The sequence below is a fragment of the Amblyomma mixtum genome, chromosome 1 (assembly GCF_055824585.1).
Source record: "Amblyomma mixtum isolate Tamu chromosome 1, ASM5582458v1, whole genome shotgun sequence".
Classification (NCBI taxonomy): domain Eukaryota; kingdom Metazoa; phylum Arthropoda; class Arachnida; order Ixodida; family Ixodidae; genus Amblyomma; species Amblyomma mixtum.
The window spans coordinates 305,052,771-305,071,187 of record NC_143012.1 but is presented as its reverse complement, the minus strand read 5'-3'; the positions used below and the strand labels follow the sequence as shown (position 1 = coordinate 305,071,187).

General features: G+C 45.4%; 1 protein-coding gene across 6 annotated transcripts in view; it reads right to left on the bottom strand.

Annotated features, from left to right (window-relative positions):
• Positions 1-18,417, bottom strand: part of LOC149372281 (uncharacterized) — a 131,883-nt gene that overhangs the window by 62,075 nt on the left and 51,391 nt on the right. For 4 of the 6 annotated variants that reach the window (XM_089566714.1, XM_089566713.1, XM_089566716.1 and 1 more), the window contains 4 exons: positions 15,889-15,974; positions 14,586-14,663; positions 14,248-14,409; positions 13,951-14,148 (listed from right to left, as the gene is read on the bottom strand). In XM_089566714.1, coding sequence (XP_089422840.1) covers positions 13,951-14,148; positions 14,248-14,409; positions 14,586-14,663; positions 15,889-15,974 — 524 coding nt within the window. Of the gene's footprint in view, positions 1-13,950; positions 14,149-14,247; positions 14,410-14,585; positions 14,664-15,888; positions 16,090-18,417 lie in introns of those variants that run through there. The other 2 variants (XM_089566712.1, XM_089566715.1) reach the window with 2 other exon arrangements.

Here is an 18,417-nt window from a genome sequence, read left to right as displayed (position 1 = left end):
CCTGACATGATTGGTTCATCGAGAGCATGGCCAGCCCTCCAGATTCCATAAGGTAAATTACCCTCTCCATTTCAAAATGAAAGCAAAAACAAGCACAAACGCACAGTCGTGCCAGCACGTCCAAGGTAGAAGCATCCTTTCCCTCGCAAAAAAACAAACAAACACAAAAATACACTCGTGCGAGCACGTGCCATCAGTTTCCCCCGATAACCTCCGACTTTGGCGTCGTCTCGGAATTGGGGATTATCGGGCTTAAACGGTCAGTTACCGCTGTAACTGCCACTGCGAGCTCGGACCCGCGTATCAAGGCGACTTAGCATCAGGCCTTCGCTGCTCGCGGATAGCCGCGCTGTCGCCAGCTATTGGTCATTTTTATTTCCCACCCTCGTCAACGGCGCATCGTTCCAAGAAATGTCATTCTTCGCTTCGAGCGCACCCCACCGTCCCGTCCCGTCGCGGAGGGGGGGGGGTCCATTGAAGACGGCAGCGGCGGGGTGCTGCGAAAGAATTAGCGGTAGTAATGACCCCGCACGCACTACCGATCCCTTGCAGTGATATAATCAAATATATACTCTATAATCAGTATGCTATAATCAAATATTAACGAAATCAAAGCCTTCGAGAGTTGCAGTTGCTGCACCCCCCTCCACACGCACGCACACGCACACCCACAGTGTTAGCAATAAAACATATTTACAAGCACCCCTTATTTAGTCTTGAAGATAGCATTGCGCAACTAGATGGTTGTCCCTTTCTCGTAGTTTCTGGATAATGCAAGTGCGAAATAAATATAACGCACTGATGCCTTAAAACATTGGCCCCGCCGCGGTGGCTCAGTGGTTACGGCGCTCGGCTGCTGACCCGAAAGACGCGGGTTCAATCCCGGCCGCGACAGCCGAAATTCGAAGGCGATGTCAGTGCACGTTAAAGAACCCCAGGTGGTCAAAATTTCCGGAGCCCTTCACTACGGCGTCTCTCATAGCCTGAGTTACTTTGGGACGTTAAACCCCAATAAACCAAACCAAGCATTAAAACATTGCAAGCAGTGTACCAAGATGCTTTTTTGTGCGCCGCAATATATATATATATATATATATATATATATATATATATATATATATATATATAGAAAACCCTACAAAACCCTTACGCCCGAAAAGATCGTAAGTATATGTGTTAGAAGCCTAAAGCCACGGCTGAGTAGCCTGCGCGGAAAGACACCTTTCGTCTGCTCCCGAAAGTAAATATATATATATATATATATACATATATATATATATATATATATATATATATATATATATATATATATATATATATATATATATATATAAGGAAAGAGTTGAAGTACACTTCTTAGAGAAACATTTATTTACCGACGGTTTCGGATGGTGGACCGTCCTTCATCAGGGTAAGGTTGTTTGTGAACAAAGACGATCCACTTGCTCACGGCACCGCACACAGATGGAGAGGGAAAGACGCTCTCCTTTGAGGAAACAAAGCAAAACACGAAAAGCAAAGCGAGCAGACAAAAAAGAAAAGAACGAATTCAAGAAAGGGGAAAAGAAGGGGTGTGGGGAAGGGAAGGAGGCAAAAGGTTGTAGCGGAAGTGGAGAGGGGTGAGCTGTCTGCAAGGAAAACCGTTGAGAAGAAATATTGTGGGCGGAGGCTTCCTTCGGCGGGAGCGGGACGTTCGAACACGCGGGAAGAAAACATTATCGCGCCCGTTGCATCACAGTGCCAACCGCCCGACAGAAGTGTGGTTACTGGCTGTTTGAATGTGAGTTACGGCGGCGGCGCGATCACATCGACGGAGAGTTAACCGGCCAGACGCCGGACGGAAACCTGATCCCGTGGCTGGGCCCCGCGGGGACCCAGCGCCAGCCCCCGGCCGCTACTCGTCAGCCGCGCGCCCCCTCGCAAAGACACAGCGCCGCCGACGAGGTGCCCTTTCCAAGGAGCGAAGTGGGGGGCAGAGCAACGAAAAAACGAGAGAAAGAGAGGGCGTACGCAGAGCAGGAAAAAAAAAAAAACAAGAAAACAAAAGAAGAAAGAAAAGAAAAAAAGGAAAGAAAAGGAGGCATGAGAACTTGCAAAAAAGTGAAAAAAGAGAGGGGGGGGGGGGGGGGGGAGGGTGGCTTGCTAAGTACCTCCCTCATCTACCTCACCCCTTTGAAAAACACGAAGTAGCCCAAATTCACTTACGGCCCCTTGTTAGCGCCCTGCGCCTTCGTAAGGCAGGCAAGTAGAAAATTGGGCTATCTAGCTGGACGACCGACGAACGGGATTCACAGTGATCCACAACCATATTAGTGTATAGCAACACTCCTAATCCTCGTTCGCAAACCAATGTAATGTATTGAGTATCATTCTTTTCGTTCTATTTGAAATGACATTTAAAAAAGGGGGGGGGGGGATGGAAGGCCCCCTTATGGTTTACTGCAGAAGTCGTTTCAGCAGCAATGTTTGGGCATAAGGAAGAAAAGAAAGGTTGGGGTAGGAGACAGGCGGCATGCATACGCAAACACTCAAAATGGCATGACCTCAGGCGATTCAGTCGAAGAGGCTGTGAATCTCACTGGGCCTCTGATTTCTGAAGTGCGGAGAGAGCTCCGGGGTTCTCATTTATACCTTCCTGCACCGCATTAAATTTGAAAATAAAGTATGACTCCCGTTGTTCCCGCTCACGGGTATTTTTGAAACCGCTCTGTAGCAGAGTGACTTTAATTTTGTCGAAATCATGATTTTCTTGACGGACGTGTTTCGACAGGGGGAGGAGAGGAAGTGATTTGGCATGCGCGCGGTGATTATTGAATCGAATTCGGAAGGGATTCTCGGTCTGGCCAATGTATTGCATTTGACAGTTGCCGCACTCGAGCATGTACAGTACGTTACTACTGTCACAATTCAAGTTCTCTCGAATGGAGTGTTTGAAATTAGAATGTGTGCTCTGAGCCAACGTCGTTTTCTGCATGTGCTTGCAAACTTGACACCGATTCTTCCCGCAAGGCACGCAACCTACAGGCTCTTGTTTACTGATAGTAGAGTGAACCACATAATTTTGCAAATTTTTTGGTCGTCGGTAGGTGACCCGTGGAGCCGTTGGGAAAATCTTTGAGAGTCGGTCGCTTTGTTCGATGATGTTAAAATGTTTTCTTAGAATTTTGTTTACATTCGGAAGGTTGTTCGCAAAGGTTAAGACTAGATTAGAGCGGTGTTCATTGGGAGCTGCTGACGCGGGATCCCCAAACAGTTCGTTGCGATTTCTCTCTTCCGCTTTTCTAATTGCATCGTCGACAATAGAGAGCGGATAGCGCTGATGATTCAAAACCTCCCGCATACGATTAGAATTATCCTTAAAATCTTCTGAGCGTGAGCACACTCGTTTGAATCTGATGGCCTGAGAGTATGGAATAGAGGTTTTGCAGTGGCGTGGGTGGCAGCTCTTGTAATGGAGGTACTGTTGTCTATCAGTGGGCTTCCTGTAAACACTGGTGATTAAGATGCCCTGTTCTATTCGAATCAAGACGTCCAAAAAGTTAATTTGATTGGTCGAATAGGTGTGCGTAAAAGAGAGGTTTGGATGTATGTTGTTAAATGATGAGATAAACTGGATGAGCTGGTCCTCAGTGCCGGTCCGTACCATGAATATATCGTCTAGGAAGCGTCTGTAGAAAGCCGGTTTTGTTGGATATGACCGGAGAAAGTCCGATTCAATGCTGTTCATGAATATGTTGGCATAGTTTGGCGCCATCTTTGTGCCCATAGCGGTGCCACTCGTTTGTAGGTAGAAAGAGTTGTTGAATTCGAAGGAGTTGAGTTTGAGAACCAGATTAGTCAGTTCTGCGAGAGTACTTTTGCTGGGAGAATCCAGGCTTTTGTATTTCTCATACGATGTGATCAGAGCCCGGATGTGTGTGTGTATATATATACATACATACATATATATATATATATATATATATATATATATATATATATATATATATATATATATATATATATATATATATATATATATCTATATATATATATATATATATATATATATATATGTATGTATGTATATTTTTACTTTCGGGAGCAGACGAAAGGTGTCTTTCCGCACAGGTTACTCAGCCGGGGCTTTAGGCTTCTAACACATATACTTACGATCTTTTCGGGTTACTGCTCAATGCTGGCGGCGTATATTAGCCGCCAGGAACGTGCTGCTGTTGATATAAGCTACCTCGTCTGTTATGTGGAGCTTACAGGCTTGCACCCTCACGAGGCATAATCGAACATAATCGCCGCAGGTAACGACTGGTGTGTCAGTTCTATGTCGGTGTTATTGCTGGGAAAAGAACGCAAGTTTCTCGGTATCTGATAGCCGAAGTGGTCGCGCTTTCATGCCGTTTTCGCCTTTTACATGTGCCGATTGTGTGGTTCGGTCACCCTATGGGTTTACGTTCTTGGTCTTAATTTTTGTCTTATTTTTTTCTCTTGGTTTCTTCCGTATGTTTATCATGTTTTTATTTGGGTTTTTATCTTGTTGACACGTGCTGAATTTCCTGGCGCATGCTCACTGAGTGAGCGGTGTTTCTTCGACCACGCATCAGTTGCTAGTGCGCTCTTGTCCGTCCTGTTCTCCCTGTGTTTTCCGTGTTTTTTTTTTGTGCGCCGTTTTTAGATGGATGAATACCAACTAGCCCAACTTTCTACTTTACTCAACTAAGTATGGCCACTTAATGGAAAGTCTTCTACGGCGTAAGGTGTTTCTGGAAGAGCATTTGCCAAGGAAACATGCGAAGCTCGCACAGGGGGGCACGCTGTGCGAGGTGCGGGTTCGCGGCGCATCCCAGTGGTGGATTTAGTGGCGCTCGCGGCGGAGTCGGCGTACGGGTTACGTAGCGAGTTCCTCCACGCACAGCATCGCTCTGGAAAGGAGGTACCAGCGGCAGCTTCTACGTGAGAGAGTGTATGGCGTTGTGCAAGCAACAGGAGGAAGGTAGTCCGAAGCGTCAGTACTCCAACCCGCGGCATGACTGAAAGTAGGTGTCACGGCTTGGCGGTGCAGCGCGCTCGGATCCGATACTCCAAGCGAAGGACTCGCCCTAATCACACGCTGCAGGCTGGGGAGCGAGGGTACTCCCGAAGGTAGCAGATGTACAGCCTTTGTCAACAGTTTAGAGCTCAGGGTGGTTTGCATCTTGGCCACGCAGGGTAGCTCACTACGCACCACCAGCGTTCCAAATATCTGGAGAGAGAGAGAGAGAGAGAGAGAAAGGCAGGAAGATGAGAAGAACTCTCGTCCTCAACCCTCCAAAGGTTAGGACTTCCATGGATGCTACAATAGCCCTACTGCACGGCTTGGAAGCGAATATACCCATGGAGTCTGAACTTTTGACTAAGGCCATAGATATATGCGCGGCTTCAGCACAGCAACGAGGACGACGCAGGCGAAAACGTGAACAACGGGCTGCTTACCTAGAACAGCACTGGGAACAAGACGACGGACGAAAGTAAGTACAAACAATGGCTGTGAACAGGCTGCTGCTGCACAGCTCCGGCTGTTTCAGAATTTGTGTAGCATAGCGTAAATACTGTTTATTATTATTTTTTTTTGCTGCTACAAGGTACTATCACTGCACTGTTCAGCTCTAAGTGATATTCCGAATACCTTTCGTTGTCTCACTGACTTACGTGGAAAGCAAGGTCTGTTGCTAGGCGAGGTGGTTAAGGATCATTCTGGAAAGCAAATCGCTGGCAGACAGCGGTCTTCCTTGTCCTCGTGCGTTGTCTGCCAGCGCTGTTTTTTCCACAGTGGTTCCGTGCAAAGAAGGTTAAGTGTGACGTGGTTGCTCTTCGCGACTGTTTACTCCAACAGAAAACGGTATGAAATTTAGCTTAGGCATGCAGCTTTGCTAATCAAGAAAAATGTGATAAAACTGTCTTCCGTTCTAGGGCAGCAACAAGTTTGGAGGAAATTATGCTTTAACTAGGGCTTCATTTAAACAAAGCTTTCAAGAAGTCTGGTGGTGATTGCGCCGTTGTGTGAACGTGAGGTATTGCATGGGACAAGGCACAGGCATAAGGAACTTCTTCACGTCTTTCGTTTCGATACTCCGCAGTACTACGATTTATTCGGAAGTTACGAATACAGACGTCACTATACAACACCCGATAGCTTCATTGTTGCTCGCACAGCCGGCGCTGAGTCGCAATAATCTGATTGGCCGATCACTGTAGTTTTCATATCGTCACTCTTTATCAGGAATTTTTGAAAGTGTTCGCTAAAACACCCGGTATATTTTGCTGCCAGCAGATAAATATGGAAACCTTCCCTCCGAGCTTCTTCCTACGGGCCTCACCGTCAGGCACACACATTAGCCTTTCTGTGAACGCAAACGCCCGAGTTTTTTTTTCTTCCCTATAAAATCTTTTCTTAAAAGTGCAAAATCATGCTGGTAGACTTGCCTGACATCATTACAGAAGGTACACTCCCCAAGGCCGCACGTCCAGTGTCGCGTCATACAGAAAAAAACATTACTCATCAGAGTGATCATGGCAAGCTCTATTATCACTGGCAGGAATGCAATCACCATGGTCACGTCGCAGTGAGTTCCTGAGGGCGTGTTACGACATCGAACTTTACAACTATCTCGACGACGACGCCATAGGTCTCGGGAAGCGTCCTTGCTGGGGCTATCATTGCAAAAACCTGGCATCTCCTGAAAACGAGGTCTATTCGGACGAAATCCGGAATCCTATTCGGAAGAGCGGACGAAATCCTGTGCAACCTCTCTTGATACGAATGTAATTGTTCCTGGCACACAGTGAGATGTTCAGTGTGGTGCCGAATGTAGAGCAGAGATTAGCTGATGCTTTATAAAGCAGCGTCGTGAACATCTTCAAAGGACGGTTGCCTTAAAAAAGAAACTGTCTTGAGGGTCAACCACTGCGTGAACGTTCTCGCCCGGATAAAACTTCCCAACGACCCTGTTGTCCCGAAAGAGATCGGTGACCAGATAACCCGCGGTGCTGTTGAGACCGAGGCTGAGAAGACTTATGGACGCCTCCACGGGACCACCGCGATCTTTCGTGTTATGCACCAACACGGCTAGCGACTTCATTCCGTTGTCAAGTTGCGGTGTCACGCAACGAGCCCATATGTCCAGTTCTTTCGTCTGAAAAAAAAACAAACAAACAAACAAACAAACAAACAAACAAACAAACAAACAAACAAACAAACAAACAAACAAAATAAACGTCGAAAACTCAAGCGCAGTTACCGTCAATGAGACATCATTTGTTGGGCATACATGGTGGTTCCTGATCGCGTATTACGTACTTCAGAGTACGCACGCCGCTAATTAGTAAATGTTTGGTCTTGGGTTAGTTAAAGAAACACCACCTTGGTAGTGAACTCTTTCCGTGCTATTTCTCTCTTTCTTTACGCGAATGTACTCTTTCCTGATGCCGATGCCAACCTATGGGGGTTATGATGGTGTATACGGAAGGGGAACGGGGGACTAAATGCTGTCGCGCTGATATGTATTTTATTAATTAATTGAGGATACTCCTGAAGGCCCTCTTTCGGCGGTATATATAAAGGGGGGGGGGGGGGGGGAGGTGTAGAGTACAGTGCAATATTACGAATATATAAATATTGCATTGTAGACGAAAAAAGGTACAATCAACGGGCTACTTACAACATGGTAATGTAATTTTAATACACGGGAAAGTAAGTACGCAAACACGAGAGTCCGTTATAGAAATACCAATCTCAGGTAGGCAATAAAATAAGGCATCGCAACAAATCTGACTGAGTACGTTGTCAGGCTCAAAGAGAACAAGAAGCAATTGTAAAAGCACAAGGAAAAAAGAAGTAGCCAGGAAAAAAAAATTAAATGCCAGCTTTACTGCGTATTAGATCATGGGATTTCGATGCATCAGTTCAATAGCTCTGCGCGCTGGTAAGTTGTACCACTCGATGATAGTGTGTGGTATGAATGACTTCACATAATGCTGATTAATGACACGCGATGTATATCCTGTATTTGTACATAGTGTATATTGCCGCCCTACCCCTATCCTTTCTTCCATCGCCCTCACCTTTCTTTACCTATCCTTGTCCTTTTATTCCCGCTAGCCGCAGCTCAAGTGCTTCAGAATTCTATGGCAGATGCCGCGGCTAGCAACACCTTTTCCTTCTATTTTTATTTTTTAATTATAATAAATAGCCACTAACAACAACAACGTGATGTGCTTCACTTTGTGTGAGTGGTCGAGAAGCGAAAGAAGGCCGATGGTGAGTGGAAAAAATTGTTACGAAGCAACGTATGGTGATAAAGTTATGGATGTGAGATCGCTAGCCGTGAAAATGTGCGGTGGTGAGATAACCGTTCTAATTCGGCAAGATTTTTTAAGGCAGTAACACTGAGGCAAAGTGTAATCTAAAAAAAAATGAAATGTGCAACACAGTTTTGAAAGGACTCATTATTACCTATGACCATAAGACAGGCTTGGTCTGAATCCCAAATGGCTGATGAATATTCCATTTCCCTGCGTATGAGTGTAATGTAAGCAAGCTTCTTGAGATGCGTAGGAACCTATTTGAGGTTCTGCATTAGAAGGCCGAGAGAGTGGTTAGCGGATGCTAGAGTTGATTTAAATTAATGTGATGGTGTCATGGTAACCCTGATCGCAGGTGAACCCCCAGTAGTAGTAGTAAAAACATTTATTTATTTATTTTTATTTTTCAAAAGGAAGAGTTAGGGAGTAGGGGGATGGGGATAGATAGATGTGGAGCTACAGTGGTCGGTCTTCACTAGTCCAGGATACCGTTGGCCTCCGCCGCTGCCTTGGCCCTCGTCACCAGCATAAGCTGAGTGCTCGGGTCGGAGTCAGCCAGGAGGGCCTCCCACTGCTCTAGACTAGGGCTATTTACCTCCGCTGGTATTTATAAGTAGTGGATAGTGAGACACAATCAATCATTATTTAGGAAATAAGATGTGGAAATGCGAGAATAACTGAGAGTGAAATACATAAGCTTTTTTAGAAGAAAGTGGCATAAGCCAAGATGTGCACCTTGGGCTAAGTGCATCCAGGCTAGATTGCAAACAGTGACGGTCAGTGGTAGAATTTATGTACGGTATATTAGGCAGTCATCAGCCAATAGCCTAACTGCAGACGACATGCTGTTGGGTGAGTCATTAAGATATATTTAAAAGAGAAGTGGACCAAGAACGCTCCCCTGCGGCACCCTAGAAGTGACTTTTTTTGTACTTGTTACTTTAGGTAAACTGGAGTGGGGAGGATAAAAAGTCCCTAATCCAGGTAATAACAGCAGGGTGAATGTTCAACTGAGTTAGTTTTGGCATCCACCCAAATACAGTCATACGGCTACTAAGGAAATCTATAGAACTTCCATAGAAACATAGTAATCACAAAATGAACAAGGGAGGGGAAAACCTCAGGTTGCTTGAGCCAACGTTTCGACAAGGAGACTTGTCTTCGTCTGGGCAAAGCGTTCATCATTGGCAGGGATTAAATAGGGCCTTCGCTCCGAGGAGGAAGGCCCCGGGGGTGGGGAAGGAAAGTGGTGTGAGAGGGAATGCGTGTCAGGAAGGGGAGGGAGGTGAATCTTGATTCGTTAAGCTGCAATAGTGGAAAAACTTATATCCGGGGGGTGTGTAATGAACAAAGGCTTTGAAGGGGCTGCGACGGGGGGGGAGGCGCTGTAGGACCTGAAAAACTCAGATAAGAGGATTAGTCAGCGTGGTACAGGGAAATGAGAAGAAGGCAAACAACATAGGCTGGCACTGGAAGGAGGGGCATTTCCAAGGAAGGGGGGGGGGGGGGGGGCATTTCCAAGGAAGGACAAGGCAGGCGGGGGGGGGGGGGGGGGGAATGGCTCGAGTTCAGAGAAAGCCAAAAGGTGGGGCGGAGGGGGTAACAGGAATGTCATGGTTTCCGAGAACTGATAGTACGGTAGGGGATTAGGAGAAAAAAAAGGGGGGTGAACAAAGGGAGAGGGTGAGAAGGCCGGAAATGGGGTGGAAGATATGACGCGGGAAGAGTGCAAAGAGCGATAATATACTTATGCGAGGTTCTAGGAAATGGTCTGACCGCGTGCAAGACATTTGTTAATTTAAAATTATGCTAACCCTGGAATGTACTTGAGAGATTCCAGGTTTCCTCTGGACATGTTAATCCCTGTTGGTTGCAGTGTTTTAAATTTGTGGATTAGGAATGCTTCTCTGTATTTTCTGTCCCTAGTCGATTTGAAGCCTGAGTGAAGAATGAACAATTTGAGTTCGTCGAATTTGTGATAGCGTTGATTAAAATGGGTCGACACTGCCTTCTGTTCATTCCGTGTTGTGTCAGCCCGGTGCCCGTTTAATCTGGCACTCATTGTTTGCCCGGTTTCTCAGATATATTGTTTATGGCAGAAGGAACACTGGAGCATGTAGATAATATTGGACGATGTGCAGTCAAAACTGGTCTTAATATCGAAACTGAAATCGCTTGCCGAACTTTTAACCGTAGTGTCCCTTTGTAAATGTTTGCATGTCTTGCATCTAGGTCGAGAGCATGAAGTTACTGTCGGTGGTGGTTTCTTACCGAGCCTAGCATGCACCAGGATGTCCTTCAGGTTTGTGTTGCGTCTGTATGTTACCCTTGGTGCGTCGGGAAATAATTTCTTGAGACGGTCGTTACCAGTTAAAATGGGGTGGTATTTCCGCAGGATATTGTTTATGTTTAGAAGCGCGTTTGAGTATTTCGTTATAAGTGCAGGAGGTCGTTGACTGTTAGCTTTTGTTCGTTTTTTAAGAACTACATCTCGTTTCAAAGTGGTTTCTCGTTGGAACGCATTATTAAGGGTTGTCTGTGGATGGTTTCTGATGATTAGTGTGTTTTTTAGCGAGTGGAGGTGTTTCAGGTAGTCGTCGTCGTCGCTACATATTCTTCTTAGTCTCGTTGCCTGTCCTACGAATATACCTTGTTTGCAGTGTCTTGGATGATGACTAGTGAAATCTAAGTATTGTTGTCGGTCAGTAGGCTTCGTGTAAAGTGTGGTTTTGAGCTTGCTATTTTCTAAATGGACAGTGGTGTCAAGGAAATTGACTTGCGTTTTCGAGGAGTTGAAGGTGAATTTAATGCTGGAGTGACATGAATTGAAATGTCTGACGAATGCCTTCAGGGTCTCAGCCCCATGCTCCCATATCATGAAAATATCGTCTATGTAACGCAGGTATATAAGTGGTTTTTTTTAGAAATTAATTTAGAAGTTTAGATTCTAGTAGCCCCATAAAAATGTTCGCGTAGGTGGGTGCGAAGGGAGTGCCCATGCTTGTTCCAAATACTTGAAGGTAGTAAGAAGAATCGAATTCAAAGTAGTTGAGTGTTAGTACCAATTCAAGTAGCGTGAGGTACACTTCAGTTTCGTGCGGGTGAGGACTTTGAGTTAGAATTTTGGAGAGTGCGTCGATACCTTCATTTATGGGAATATTTGTGTACAAAGCGGCGACGTCAAGTGTGACAAGTATGCTATCTGCTGGGATAATGGAAGCGTCATTCAGAGACTCTATTATGCGGAGAAAGTGCGGTGTATCCTCGACAAAGGAAGGGAGGTGGGTGGGAATATCTGTAAGATAGTTGTTCAGGAAAATTGATAGGTTCTCTGTGGGCGTGTTATTGTTTGAAACGATAGGTCTGCCGGGGATATCTGCGGTAAACAAGTCTTCTGCGGAAACCTTATGGATTTTGGGAAGTAGGTAAAAGCGTCCTGCCTGTTTGTTTAGCGGATTTAAGAAGTGGTAGTCGGACTGCGTGATTAGTTCCCTTGATAATAAGTTTACCAGTTCGTTCAGAATCAATTTGCAGAACTCTGAAGTGGGATCTGAATCTAATTTCCTATAATGACAAGGGTTGTTGAGTTGCCTAAAAGCTTCTTTTTTGTATTTTTCGGCCGGCAGGATAACTATGCTACCTCCTTTGTCTGCTGGCTTAATGACTACACTTCGATCTTAGCCAAAAGGCCGAGAAGCGATGGCTTAATGACTATATCGGTTCTAGAAGCTAAGTGGTTCAGAGTAGCCTGTTCCGTTGGGGTAACGTTTCTGCGTTTTCGAGCTTGCTTTGTTTGGTCTATAATTTCTTTCGAGACAGATTTAATGTACAAGTCTAATTCGGGACTCTGCTGCGCTTCCGGCGTCCACGTGCTTTCGGCTTTGAGAGGGATGGGATTAAGGCTGGTTACTTCAGTAGGGTGAGCACGTGTTGACCACGTGTTACAGGAAGGAGCTAGGTTAGTAATCGGGGTGTTCGTTTTTTCGGCAAAGAATTCCTTAATTCGCAATCTTCGCGCAAATTCTGTGAAACCTCTGTGAAGTTCATACTCGTTAAAATTATTGTTAGTTGGACAAAATGTAAGGCCATGCTTCAGAATCCGTTTGTCGCTATCACTTAAGTTTGTTTCAAATCAACTCCTCCTTGGGGAATTTCAGTAAACACTCGACAAACACTGCGTTAGAGTTTAAGTCTGCGATGAGCGACACGTTGGAATGCTTTGTAAAAATCGAGAAAAATGATATTAGCCAGATAGCCAGCACCGATGGAAGTATGTAGGTCGGGAAGGAATCCCGCGAGTCGAGTGTCACGAGAAAAGCCCTTGCGAAAACCGTGCTGGTGTTTCAGGATGACGTTGTTTTCAAGGTAGTCAAGAATGAATTACATGCTCGAGAAGTTTGCAGAAAATGTTGGTTAGTAAGATAGGGCGATAACTAACCTGAGAAGAACGGCCACCTGATTTGAAGATGGGTATCACTTTAGCAACACTCCAGTCATGAGTTAGTAAACCACTTAATAACGATTGAGAAAACAACGCATAATATACAAGTTTGACTAATTATTGTTTCAGACATTGATAGGGTATGAAGCTTAGTTATGTGAGGAGCTCAGGAGAGGTCTTCGTTTGTGAATTCGGAAGAAAAAGTGTGACTAAAGAGTTGAGCATACTGCTATTCCCAAACTGGAGTCCCATTGCTATCAGTAGGAGTTATGTCAGGAAATCCTGCGGTGCTTAAAATGAGATATTCACTGAAGGCACAGTGTTTGCGATTGGATGCTAACAACACTACAGGGAGTACACACTGCGGTTGCAAATTTCGACGAGTTTTCAATAAAGGTCAAAAGAGAAAACATGGATGGAGGCAAGAGCAAGTGTTTCTCTGCAACATTTAAGCAGGAAAAAAAAAAAAGAGAACCCTTCGTACGTCTCCTACTCCTTGGCTATCCGTAGCTTAGTTAATTTGGATCAAGCTCTGTGCTGAAAAATTTTTCCCACGGCAGCATTCTTCCTTTTTGTGCGTCATGAAACCGGAAGAAAGCTTGGGAGGGGTACTAAAGTTCGCCTTTAAGGACAGGATGCGATAGTGTCAATGGGTCTCTTATCTGCTTCGGATTTTCAGAGTACTCATACAAATGTTCGCCTCTGACGCCAGATCTTCTGCCGAATGGTACCCTTAAACTGGAGGGAACATGCCTATATATGCGGAATAGGCCATCATCTGCTTGACAATCATAGATCGTTGGGAGTCCTCTCATGCCTATCCTGGCTCAGTGGTGCAACGGCTAAGCGATGCGCCACAGTTTCCCGCCAGGTGGCTGTTTAAAACACAGTCGCCGGTGGTGCTTGTGAGACCCAAGTAGCTCTTCCCGAACACCCTCTCACCACCAACCATTAACTGTCACCTGCCATGATGGCAGGCGGCATTTTTTGCTCAGAATGCCGACGACGACGACACTGACGACGCCGCATTTTCTGCAGTACGGCCAATCCCCCGCTATGTGCCATCAAGCCCGAGGACATCATCATCATCATCATCATCATCAACGGGTGCGTTATAGCTCTCGCGTTAAAAAATTATCGACTGTGAAGCTAAGATAGCCAAAAATAGTATTCACCTTGCTTACTCGTCTTCCCATCAATCCAAGCGGGTCCTGATCGACGGCGATGATGTATTTGTTCAGAAGAAGTTCCTTCGACTGCCGTGGAATGTGTCTGAGGTCGTTAGACATGATAAGCGGCGCAGCCATCATGGCCCAGAAGGCCATGTGTGAGCGTTGCATCTCAATAGTCAAGCCGAAGTTTCCAATAACGAGCTGAAAGGAAAGCGTGTGATGAATCCGGGTTGCAGGATATTTCTTAACAAGAGACGCGTAAGTGAGAGCTGCTTTCTGCAAATCATACAAATACCGCACCGTGTCAGGATCAGTCCAAGCGCCTGGCCCAGTCGCATTTGCCAAAACATCTTGAATGCTTGCTTCATAGTCAACAATCTTGTAAATCCTGTCCCAGGAATACCTTATGCTGCGGTGGTTTCTCCAGAGATTGCAAACCTTGGATAGACTCTCGTAGTCGAGCTAGAACGAAGAGAAGCAGTGTACGGTGAGAAAGGGGCTAAGCTGGCCGTCAATTTATTTACAGCGAGCCGCTAATTCCGTTTATTCTTACAGTTCACGGCCTTTAATACGTAATTACAAGATCTGCTTCTATCGCAGTGATTAACTTATATAACGAATGCGGCGCCAAATTTTACCTGCGCACAGCGTGACAGCCGCAGGTTTGAGACGTCATGTGCGCGTGCAGTAGTCACAGGATCTGTTGTGCCAGAGAACTAAAAAAAAGGTTCATAATTCATATACAGACACGCACGAAAGCTGAAACTAGGAACTGGCTTTTGACTGGTGCTTGAAAGCCGAACAAGTTTGCTGCACAAGATGGTTTTTCACTTTCAAGAAAGCAATACCCGCTCCATGAAGGGTCGCATTTATGTGCCCATATGGAAGTTTACATCTGGTGGCCCCGCATGTTTACCTGGACATTTCATATGTGCAGAATCATTAATTCAGTTAATCGTGTTTTAGATTTTCTGCGCGACAATTTGGTACTGGCGTTCCTTTCAGTAAAACCGGAAGTCTACAAGACCGTCATCAGCCTTAAACTAGAATAAGCCAGGGCTGTTTTTGGCTCCCATCATATTGACCTAATCCCCGTCGTCAGATCAGTTGAAAACTACCTCGCTCTATTTTCTCTTGTGAGATTTGTCAGCTGTTACTACTCTTACCGCAGCGGCTTTACAGCGCTGGGACGCAGAGTGATCTTCCCACCCTCGCTTCCCGTTGTCAAAAGGTCAGCCCTGTGTTCTTTTTTTTTTTTCATAGGATTTATCGCTCATTGCCTCTTCAGCAAGACCATCAAGTACTTCTTTCCCGGAATATTCACCGCAACTTTGTACACTGCTTCCTTCCAAGCGCACACACAGCAACATGTCAAAGTTATTTTTTTTTTGTTCACACCGCCAGCGCGTAGAATGAACTGCAAGCACACACTGCCACCACCATCGACCTGTATCTCTTTAAGACTGCATTGGAATGATCTCAATCATTCAAGTCATCCAACTTAGCATCATCTCAACCATGTTGATGCTCGCCCCTCCGGTAATGCACCAGTTAGGAACCTCTGAGGTATAATAAATGAACAAAACAAACGAGTTACCAATGCGACGGACACGTGGGCAGTGGGTTAGTTTGCGGGCCCAGCTTTCATGAGCGCTTTATGTTGACGAACTGAATTCCTCCGCATCAAATACACCCTGTTGAGGTGGTTTAAATCTCCCGACGTGCCGTGCGACTTGATCCATGCCCATTTCTTGTTGGGTCCAAGTGTCCGCGTGCTTTAGCGTTTGGAAACGGATGAATGCTAATGGAGACGATGATATTCAAAGCGCAGCGTAATAGGCTGGCAGCAGCTAGCGAAGCTATCTCCGCCGCGGATTCGAAACCCGTTCGAGGCAATGAGTATGATACACTCTGTACGTTGCATAACTGTATAGTTCTTACCTTTTTATGGGCCACCTCCGGCCACCCGCAAGAGTACACCATGCCCCGCCCACTTCCACGAAGGAGCTGGCCTATCTCTGAGTACGCTGCGCCAAGAGAGACAGATAGAGAAATAAGAAAGGCAGAAGCAAATGCGGGAAGCTTAGCGAGAAGGTGCCGGTTTGTTGCTACCCTGCACGGGGGAAGGGATTAGTGGATATAAAGGGGAAGATGAGAACAAAGCTGAAGTACAGGTTAAGGGCAGAAACGAATTAAAGACTTTGCGCTGGCCAAAGACATGGCTATCTCTCCCCCACGACATTCTCAAGAAAACGAACCGTGTCTGGCAGGCGTTCAGATCTGACGATTGCTGCAGCCACCGACCGTGAGCCTTCGTCTCGGAGAGGATCAAGAGTAGCTTTTGCAGTTTTTCCCCATCTTGAATTCTCCTTCCTGGTTCCCTCTAAGAGTTCGCCCATGAGCGATGACTCCACTGCCATTGTGGTGTCTGGTCGCCGCCGGCATGGCAACCTTGGTCTTACCATTGTTCTCAGACGTGTCATATGAGGCTGCTTCATAAAGGCAGTAATGAAATGGAAAAACCAGTCTAAAAACGAAACGGAGTTTATTTTTCGTTTTGTCCATGAGCGTTACGCACGCCGTTTGCGCGTGTTGCACGGACGCGTTGGTCTGAATACAGTGTGTTTGACCTAAGATGTTTTGCAATTAAAAAAAAAATAGGTTTTTGGAGTTATAAGCGCGCTTTTTTCGTTGCAGCATTGTCGGATGTGTATAGCATAAGAATATAACTAAGACGCGCTAACTAGTAGGCTGGTTAACTAATCTGAATGGTCAACTTTTAACTGTTACTGTTAGCCTTCTTTATTGAAAAGCATGTAGCCAATCATAAGCAATATCAATATCAGTTTATAGAAATTCGAAAATGTGCTTACCCTCGGCGCTGCAGCTTAATAAATTTTGGCTACGCCGCGCCAAAATGTGTGCGCTTTCGAAAAGCATGCAGGCAAAGCAACCCTTCCAGTGCACGCGACTCGTCGAAATAGCGAAAATTTGTTTGGGCACGGCGCCGAAGGTAACGGTGTTCTCGAAATTTTAAAAACTGTAATAGATATAAACTACGGTGAGCTGCACGCCTGTCATTAAATAAGGAGATTAACAGAAATAGTTAGAAAGTAGTTAAGTTCATTACTTGCACGTGTTGGCTATATTCTGATGCGCTACAGCGCTGATAATGTTATGCCGGGAACATGCTCTTCTAAATCAAAAAGTTTAATCTTAAAAATTGAACAGTGTCTTAGGTAAAAAAAATCTGGAATAATTTCTAATTTTCACAAGAGCAAACAGCAAAGAGGCCTGCATGTTGCTCCAGGACCATTCTTAAAAGCCTTCGAGAAGCTTCGGTATACTGCAATACCGAAGCCATACTGCAATGGCTTCTGCCACGAAGTTTCGATCGAATTACTAGCTTTGGTGGTATACTTGAAAGATATACAGCTGGACTCCGCAAGAGGTATCGTTAAAATAATTGCTTGGTGCGAGCTGGCGGCTGTCTTATATTTATATTGACTGACTGTATTGTTTTCTTCGCTACCACGTATCTGCGCGTGATCGTCCGTTCTCTCGTTTTTATGTGTTTATCTTTTGTTGTATCTTATGATCGTAAATAACAGTGAAAGAGGCGCCGCTGAGGAACGTTTGCAATTTACTTTGAGATAAATGCTATCACGCTGTTCGACTTCTTGGTTAATGCGGTAAAACCGAAGCCTACACGATCAAAGGTGACTATCGAAGCTTACTCTTGCGTGTTTGTGCGAGCCCCAGTGAATAAAATATATTGCATGTAGTGCATAACATGCATAACAACATGCATACCATGTTATGCATGTAGTGCATAACAAGCATGCATAACAAAGTTCTCCAGGATGTTTTGCAAAAGGGTAGACACGCTCGCATTTCGAAGGCGTTTAAAAATACCGAATGTCTTCGTGATGCTTCGTCGACTCCAATGGCATCTGAACCGAATGCCGCTGAAAAACTTGTACCAGCCCAGTAACTGCGGTTGTGACGAATAGAGTTCACTTCAAATGCATTTGAAATGCTCTTGTGGTCTGTGTATCATTTGGCTGACTCCTGTGATGCTTACAAGACACTTTAGGTGTTTTATTTATGTTCATGCCATCATTAACCATTGAGAGTGGCTAAATGACAATATATATTCACTGCTTCTCAGGTGTCTCGTAAAATGTGCCCGCGAAGCTCTACGAAAATTCACAAGGTTATCAGTGCACAAAGCTTGAACTGTTGCGAAACTCTACCGCGAAGGCAAGACAACCGCTGGTCCTTAAGGGTAACGAAGTGGATTCCAAGAGAAGGCAAGCGTAGCAGGAGGCAGCAGAAAGTTAGGTGGGCGGATGAGATTAAGAAGTTTGCGAGGACACGGTAGCCGCAACTGGCAAAGGACAAGGTTGATTGGAGAGACCTGGGAGAGGCCTTTGCCTTGCAGTGGGCGTAGTCAGGCTGATGATGATG